Source organism: Melospiza georgiana, chromosome 16, assembly GCF_028018845.1.
Source record: "Melospiza georgiana isolate bMelGeo1 chromosome 16, bMelGeo1.pri, whole genome shotgun sequence".
Taxonomy (NCBI): domain Eukaryota; kingdom Metazoa; phylum Chordata; class Aves; order Passeriformes; family Passerellidae; genus Melospiza; species Melospiza georgiana.
Window position 1 is genome coordinate 14,922,750 of NC_080445.1, and position 8,606 is coordinate 14,931,355.

General features: G+C 65.1%; 2 protein-coding genes across 2 annotated transcripts; one reads left to right on the plus strand and one right to left on the minus strand.

Annotated features, from left to right (window-relative positions):
* The first annotated feature begins 1,654 nt into the window (after positions 1-1,654).
* STUB1 (STIP1 homology and U-box containing protein 1) lies at positions 1,655-5,678 on the plus strand. Its single transcript, XM_058035293.1, has 7 exons — positions 1,655-1,840; positions 2,693-2,891; positions 3,011-3,176; positions 3,303-3,393; positions 3,882-3,938; positions 4,054-4,170; positions 4,541-5,678. The coding sequence occupies exons 1-7, from the start codon at positions 1,655-1,657 to the stop codon at positions 4,664-4,666; spliced, it is 942 nt and encodes a 313-aa protein (XP_057891276.1). The 3' UTR covers positions 4,667-5,678.
* Positions 5,679-5,694: 16 nt separating this feature from the next.
* On the minus strand, positions 5,695-8,438 carry JMJD8 (jumonji domain containing 8). The gene is made up of 9 exons (XM_058035299.1): positions 8,342-8,438; positions 8,182-8,265; positions 7,837-7,885; positions 7,651-7,747; positions 7,230-7,298; positions 6,855-6,974; positions 6,120-6,187; positions 5,854-5,988; positions 5,695-5,783 (listed from the first exon to the last, which is right to left on the minus strand). The coding sequence occupies exons 1-9, from the start codon at positions 8,425-8,427 to the stop codon at positions 5,703-5,705; spliced, it is 789 nt and encodes a 262-aa protein (XP_057891282.1). The 5' UTR covers positions 8,428-8,438; the 3' UTR covers positions 5,695-5,702.
* Positions 8,439-8,606: the final 168 nt, after the last annotated feature.

Sequence of the window (8,606 nt, forward strand, 5' to 3'; positions counted from 1 at the left end):
GCCGGGCCAGCGGGACCCCCCCCATCCCCGGCTCCCGGACCCCCTGCCCAGGGCGGGGGCCGCTTGTAGCCCCCCAGGACCTGCACTTTCACACGAAGGACTGGTGCCAAAAGAGGAGCGATTTATTTTTCTATGCCCAAATAAATATAAATAAAAGAAAGAGGAATTTACCAAGAAGAAGGCTATGGGGAGAGCCCGGCAGGAAGCAGCTGAGACCGGCGCGACTCGTTTGGCGGTGCCCTCGGCGGCACGGCCCCCCCGCCCCGCCCCGGCCCCGGCCGCCCTCCCGGGACAGGGGCTGGCCCCGGGATGGGGGCGCGGGGGGCCCCCGCTCTAACCCCCCCCAGACCTTTTTGGAGTATAAATAAATATTTTGCACACTGCGGGCTCGTGTCTCTGTCGGGGGAGGGGGTTTTGGGTGCCCCCCATCCCTGATGGAGGTGGTGCGGATGCCGGGCTGGCTGGCCTGGGGGCGGGGGGGGCACAGCCGGGCTCGGGGCTTACTGGAGCAGAAAACTCCGCGATCAGTGGAGCGGCACCCGGCCGAGCCCCGGGGCTGGCAGCGCGGGGGGCACACGGGAGAGGGGGGGTGGGCACTGAGACACCCCCGGCCCCCCAGCCCTGCCTGCTGCAGGCACCAAGCACCCCGCACACTCTGCACCCTCCATTCACACCCTGGACCCCCATTCACACTCTGGACCCCAATTCACACTCTGGACCCCCATTCACACCCTGGACCCCCATTCACACTCTGGACCCCCATTCACACCCTGGACCCCTCAGCCAGCCCCCAGTCTCCCACCCCCCTCAGCTCCATGGTGTCTCCCCCCTGGACTTCACACCCCCGACACCCCTTTGCATTCCTGTCCCCTCCAGCCAGGACCCTCACCCATCCTCCCGTGCCCCTCTGTGCGCCTCGATCCCACCAAACCCCGTTCGAGCACATAAACTGCCCCCCAATACCATCCGTCCACCCATCCATCATCCATCCATCCATCCATCCATCCATCCATCCATCCATCCATCCTCCATCCACCCATCATTCATCCATCCATCCCTCATCCATCCATCTATCCATCCATCCATCCATCCCTCATCCATCCATCCATCCATCCATCCATCCATCATCCACCCATCCATCCATCCATCCATCCATCCATCCATCCATCCATCCATCCATCCATCCATCCATCCATCCATCCATCCATCCATCCATCCATCCATCCATCCATCCATCCATCCATCCATCCATCCATCCATCCATCCATCCGCACTCTGACCACGCCCACCGCTCCTGACCACGCCCCCGGCGTCCTCTGCCTCTTAGCTCCGCCCCCTTTCCAAACGCGCCTCGTCCCCACCCGCTGCCCGACAGACCACGCCCCCAGAATTTAGCCCCGCCTCTTTTCCTATTAACCCCGCCCTCCGCTCGTCACCCCGTCCCTGCCCGTAGGCCCCGCCCCCTCCCCACAAGCCCCGCCCCACTCCAGCCCTGTCCATCAGCCCCGCCCCCGACAGGCCCCGCCCCTGCCGCGCGCCCCGCCCCGCCCCGGAAGCGGCGCTGTCGCAGTGCGCGGCCGGAGCGGCGGAGCCGGAGCCGCCGGGGCCGCCCGAGCCAGCGGAGCCGCGGCCCCAGCGCCGGCCCGGGCCCGCCATGAAGGGCAAGGAGGAGCGCGAGGGCGGCGCGGCGGGGCCCGGCTCGGCGGGGCCGGGCGCGGGGGGCGCGGGCGGCGGCAGCCCCGAGAAGAGCCACAGCGCGCAGGAGCACAAGGAGCAGGGCAACCGGCTCTTCGGCGGCCGCAAGTACCCCGAGGCCGCCGCCTGCTACGGCCGCGCCATCGTGAGTCCCAGCGGCCCGAGCGGGAGCGGCCCCCGCGACGGGAGCACCGGGGAGGGAACACCCGCACCACCATCCCCAAGGGCCCGGCCTGGGCACCCCCGGGACAGGACACACCGACCTCCCCCTGGCCTCGATGGCCCGGGCTGGAACCTCCCCCCGGCCTGGACACCCTCCCGGAGCCGGCCTGGCCAAGCCTGGGGTGGGGTCCGCAGGGAAGGGACACCCCCGCCACACACCGGGCCTTGACGGCCGCAAGATGGGCCTGCCCCCAGGCCGGACATGTCCCCAGCCCTGCCTGGGTATCACCGGGGTGGAACCCCCTTGGGCTGGGCACTGTTCTTCCTCAGGGCCTGGCCACGATACCCCTGAGATGAGACCCTTTGAATCTGGACACTGTTCCCCCACCGGGCCTGGCTTCTCCTGGGGGAGAGCTGGACACAGCTCTGGGCCCGATCCCCCCCTCCTGGGCCTGGCCTAGGCACCCCCCGACCCTGGTCCCTTCTCAAGCCCATCCTGTCCAGCCCCCCGAATGTCCCCACCCTGAGCCTGTTTCCCCTAAACCCTGCAGTGTCCCTGGGCTGTGCTGGGTAGGGCAGAGCCACCCTGGGACACTCGGGGTGCCAGGGGGACAGTCCCCTCTGGGGGCAGGGACATGGGCTGCCCTATGGGGACCAGCCCAGCCTGTCCCCAATCCATGGCAGCACCTCCCCACAGGGTGCACGCCCTGGCTGGCACTGCTGGCCCTCCCTGCCCAGGGTGACAGTGCCACGCCGCTGGCTCACCGAGTCACCGGGCTGTCACCGAGCTGTCACCCAGCACGTCCTGGCCACCAACATGGGCCTGTCCCCGCAGAACCGGAACCCCTTGGTGGCCGTGTACTACACCAACCGGGCGCTGTGCTACCTGAAGATGCAGCAGCACGACAAGGCGCTGGCTGACTGCAAGCGGGCGCTGGAGCTGGACGGGCAGTCAGTGAAGGCTCACTTCTTCCTGGGCCAGTGCCAGATGGAGATGGAAAACTACGACGAGGCCATCGCCAACCTGCAGAGAGGTGAGCGGGCACGCTGCCACTGTCCCCTGCTCCTGCGTGTCTGTCTGTCTGCTGGGAAAGGGCCAGGGAGGGTGACGGGGACGCTGCTGTTGGTGCTGAGGTGCCCTTTCTGTGCTCAGCCTACAACCTGGCCAAGGAGCAGCGGCTGAATTTTGGGGACGACATCCCCAGCGCGCTGCGCATCGCCAAGAAGAAACGCTGGAACAGCATCGAGGAGAAGCGCATCAACCAGGAGAACGAGCTGCACTCCCACCTCACCAAGCTGATCGTGGCCGAGAAGGAGAGGTACTGGGGCTCCTGGAGAGGCTGTTTGAGTGTCACCAGGCTGTCACAGCTCTGTGTGAGGTGTCCCTGCAGCAGGGAAGGGAGTGACAATGTCCCCCATCCTGCTGATGTCCCGCTCTGTCCTAGGGAGCTGGCGGAGTGCCGAAAGACTCAGCAGGAGGAGAACACAGACGAGAGCCGGAGCCGTGTTCAGCTGGCCAGCATCGAGGCCAAACACGTGAGTGGGAGGCTGGGGGCTTCCTCATCCCATTCCCATCCTCATCCCCATCCTCATGTCCTGCTGCAGCTGTGCAGGTGAAAGCTGGGAGACCTTGGGACACAGCACACAGCCTTCATTCTGTAGCTCGAACCACGACTGCAGGGCTGTTGTGTCCCCCCATGATGGATTCCCCTCTCTGTCACCTCTTGTCCCAGCCTGGCAGCGGTGACACCTGCTGTGCCTGTTGTTCCCTGAGGAAATACAAGTGCCTCTCGGCCACATGTGGGTCTGGGTGCTGGGGATTAATCCCAGATAAAAATAAACCCACAAAGGAAGGTTATTTGTAAGCTGGATCACTCCTGCCAGGTTCAGCCAGGAGCTGCACAGGCAGAGGGGCCACCAAGGACCTGCCCCAGCACCCACGGTGGGAGGCTTTGGGGCCCTCCCTGGGGACCTGTAGCCCCTGCACACTGGGGACCCCTTGTCCTCAAGGGCTTCTCTTTCAGGACAAATACCTGGCAGACATGGACGAGCTCTTCTCCCAAGTGGATGAGAAGAGGAAGGTGAGTGTGGCTGAGCCTGTGCTCCTGTAGCCTGCTGTGTACCCTGCTCCCTGCTCTGAGCCAGCAGCACCTCCCAGCCCACTTTCCTGACCCAGCTGTGCCTCTCTCGAGCCAGAAGCGGGACATCCCTGACTACCTGTGTGGGAAGATCAGTTTTGAGCTGATGAGAGAGCCCTGCATCACGCCCAGCGGGATCACCTACGACAGGAAGGACATTGAGGAGCATCTCCAGGTACTGCCAGGCCAGGGGGCTTTCCCAGGACCTTGCCTGGGTGGGGTGGGAAGGCATCTTTTTGCTTAACTCAGGGCTCTGCAGGCTCCCTGGGTTTGCTCCCAGTTACCTGCCTGGGCAGCTCCCTGTGGAGCAGGCGCTGCCAGGCCCTGCCCAAAGCGGAGGCGGCTCTTGGTGGGGGTCTGGCACCTCGGCCTGCCCTCATCCTGCTGGGAGGCACCTCCCAGGGGCTCTCCCCTTGCCACGGGCAGGTGCCCGGTTGCTGGGGCAGATGCCACACGGCGCTGGCCTCAGGGCCACCCGCGCCCCGGGGCCGAGGCGGGCACGTGGAGTAACCGGTTCTGCCGTGCCTCCTCCTCCTCCCCTGCAGCGCGTGGGCCATTTCGACCCGGTGACACGGAGCCCCCTGACCCAGGACCAGCTGATCCCCAACCTCGCCATGAAGGAGGTGATAGACGCGTTCATCTCGGAGAACGGCTGGGTGGAGGATTACTGAGGGCCTGGGGCCGCCCGGTGCCCTGGCACAGCCGGCTCTCCCCGGGCTGGCACTGTGCCTTATCGCTCTCGGCTGTGCCCGCTGTGCCCCGGGCTGGCGCTGGGCGAGGGCACGTCACCACGTCCCCTTGCCGAGGAGCCGCAGCGGCGGGCGGGCACCACGGCTCCCTGGCTCCCCTGTCCCGCTCCAGGAGCTGCCCGGGGGTTGGAATGCTGGCTCCTCGGCAGTGGCCTCACCACCATGTCTGTCACCCCTGAGCCAGGGCAGCCACAGTCCCCACAGAGCACGGCCCGCTCCAGGGATTGCCACGGGGCTCGCTGGGATGAGCACCTGGAGCCCCGTCCTTCCCTGTGTTTAGAGTTGTTTCCTCCTCCTTCCACCTCCTGCCTGGCCAGGGTTGGGTCCTCTTCTCTGTAAACAGCCACTTACCGGGATGCTGCTGCACCCTCTGGCTTTTCCTGGGAAACAACTGCCCCAGGGCTGGAAGGGGCTGGTTCCCACCTCACCTTCCCCACTGGGACTGTGATTCCTCAAGAACAACCACCTGGGTTAAAGTTCTTCTTCCTTTTAATGAAATCCCTTTAAAAACCCCACAAAAAATAACCAACAGATTTGCATCCAAGTGAGATTCCAGCGTTTCGGTCGGCCGACGGCCTGCCTGGCTTTTGAGCGCCCTCTGGAAGTTTGCCAATGTCCATTAAAAAATATATATATAAATATAAAAAGAATAAAAAAATTCAGCAATAAACATGGAAAGGGATCTGGAGTGGTTCACAGCAGCCATTTCTGGGGATATCCTGGCTGGGGAATTGATGCCATCCCATGGGAACAGGTTTGCTCCAGGGATGTAGGAACACATCTGAGGGAGTGTTTCAGTAGAACAACTTTAATCCGAAGGGGAGGGCAAAGATCAGTAAAAACCAGAATTTTCCCAGGCAGTTGGTCCCAATACCAGTGGCCTGTCCCTGAGGGTGGCAGGAGCTGGAGCTCCTGGCCTGGCTGCCACGGTGGTGACGTGTCCTTGTCCCTGCCAGCCCTAGCCCAGGAAGGTGGAGATGAAGACACTGGTGTCCAGATTGAGTGTGGCATGCCACCAGCGGTCAGGGAAGTACAGCACCTGCAGGGGACATCAGTGAGGCCCCACAGCTCTGAGTGGGGAGCCCGGAGTGCCCTGAGCCCTGCCTCACCTCCCCAGGGCGCAGGGTGCACTCCAGCGGGCGCTGGGCCGGGGGCAGTGTGGGGTAGGTGTGCTGCAGCCAGGCCAGCGTGGTCTCGTTGGGGTGGAAGTGCGGGGTTTGATCCGGCGGGTACAGAAACCAGCGCTGCAAAACACCGCGGGCACAGCCCCTCCCAATTCCCCTCCCAGATCCCCTCGGGCTCGGGGACACCTGCGAGGGGCTTGTTTCTCTGCCCCCTCCCCAAATCTTTCCCTCCCCTAGGGCTTAGTTCTCACCTTCCTGCCGAAAATCACCTCGGAGAAACCGGGGCCGTGCCAGTGGAAGGGAACGCCAGAGCCTGAGCCTGGTGGGAGCGGAGGGGTGGGGCTGGGGAGAGCCCCCAGACCCGGCCCAATCCCGTCCCAATCCTGGCCCAACCCCGTCTCAATCCAATCCCAATCCTGTCCCAGTCCCGTTCCCAACCCCGTCTCAATCCCATCCCAATCCCATCCTAATCCAATCCCAATGCTGTCCCAGTCCCGTTCCCAACCCCGTCTCAATCCCGGCCCAATCCCATCCTAATCCAATCCCCATCCTGTCCCAGTCCCGTTCCCAACCCCGTCTCAATCCAATCCCAATCTTGTCCCAGTCCCGTCCCAATCCTGTCCCTATCCCATCCCAGTCCCATCCCAGCCCTGGCCCAATCCCATCCCAATCCTGTCCCAGTCCCGTTCCCAACCCCGTCTCAATCCCATCCTAATCCAATCCCAATCCAATCCCAATCCTGTCCCAATCCCGGCCCAACCCCGTCTCAATCCAATCCCAATCCTGTCCCAACCCCGTCTCAATCCAATCCCAATCCTGTCCCAGTCCCGTTCCCAACCTCGTCTCAATCCAATCCCAATCCTGTCCCAGTCCCATGCCAATCCTGTCCCTATCCCGTCCCAATCCCATCCCAGCCCTGGCCCAATCCCATCTCACTCCTGTCCCAGTCCCATCCCAATCCTGTCCCAGTCCCGTCCCAGTCCCACCTGCGATCCCAAAGCTGTAGGCGGGGCTGGTGCCCGGGATGCGGAAGGGAGGGGGCACGTAGTGCTGAAACAGGGGCCCCCACTCGGTGAAGTTGTTGTCCCCGAAGAAGTACAGGGTGTCTGGGGGGACACAGGAGCTGAGCCCAGCCAGGGGAGGGGGCTGTGGGGCACGGGACGGTGCCACCCACCGTGGGCCACTACCGACCGATGGGCACTACCCACCACGGGGCACTACCGACCGATGGGCACTACCCACCGATGGGCACTACCGACCGATGGGCACTACCCACCACGGGGCACTACCCACCATGGGGCACTACCGACCGATGGGCACTACCCACCGATGGGCACTACCCACCACGGGGCACTACCCACCGCTGCCCAGCCGGGCCGGGTCCTGCGGCTTCAGCAGGTGCTCCACGTACTCCTGGAACGGCACATCCACTGCGGGAACGGGAGGGATGAGCGGGGAACTGAGGGATGAACGGGGAATGGGAGGGATGAACAGGAGGGATGAGCAGGGAACGGGAGGGATGAACGGGGAACGGGAGGGATGAACAGGAGGGATGAGCGGGGAACTGAGGGATGAACGGGGAACGGGAGGGATGAACGGGAAACGGGAGGGATGAACGGGAAACGGGAGGGATGAACGGGATGAACGGGAGGGATGAGCAGGGAACGGGAGGGATGAGCGAGGAACGGGAGGGATGAGCGGGGAACGGGAGGGATGAGCGGGAGAACGGGAGGGATGAACGGGGGGAACGAGAGGGATGAACGGGAGCAGCCCCGCGCTCACCTTTCCGGTACGAGTAGGTGTTGGCCGTGCTGAGCCGCACCGGGAAGGGCCCGAAGGCCGCCAGCAGCTTCTCCCGGGTGCAGAGGGCTCGGAACGCCTGGGGACGGAGCGCGGGGAGCCGGGATGCTGCCGCCGCTCCCGGGGCACCGGGAGGCGCGTCCCACCCCTGCCCCTCGCGGCACTCACCGAATTGTCCGTGACCCCACCGAGGATCACCGGCCGGGAGAAGGCGAACCTGGGGGCGGCATCCAGCGGGGTCCGAACGGGCGGAGCAGGGGACCGGCACCGAGCCATCCCGGGACACCGGGACCGGCCCCGAGCCACCCTGGGGCATCGGCACTGGCTCCAAACCACCCCCGGGGCACCGGGCTCCGTCCCCACCACCTTCCCCAGGTTCTCCCCCGGGACTCCCGGCTCTGCCCCCCCAGTTCCCCCCGCCGCTCCCCGTTATCCCGCCCGGTGCACCGGAACTGCCCCCCGGCCCCCTGTCTCGGCAGCGGGACCGTGCCGGGTCCCCCGTATCCCCCGTACCGCTGCAGGAAGAGGGAATAGGTGAGGGAGGCATCAGCTCGCTCCACGGTGCAGCGTGGCTCCTCCGGCACCGTGCCCGCCACCCTGCAACGGGAGACTCCGCTCGGCGCCGGCACCAGGACCGGCACAGGGACCGCTCCCGGGGCAGCCCTGCCCTTACCAGCCGCCACCCGGAGGGTCGGTGCAGGCGCCGGGCCGGACCCAGCCCAGCGGCAGCAGCAGCAGCGGCAGCAGCCGCGCCGCCATGGGGACCGGCACCGGAGACACCGGGAACTACAATTCCCGGCATGCACCGCGAGCAGCACACGATGGACGCGGTCATTGGTTGGGCGCCTCGCTACGGGTCTCGGTAAGGGCCATTACTTAAAGAGCCAGCGGAAAATGAGCTTAAAGTATCCCCCCGGCCCAAGGGGACAACAGCGTGG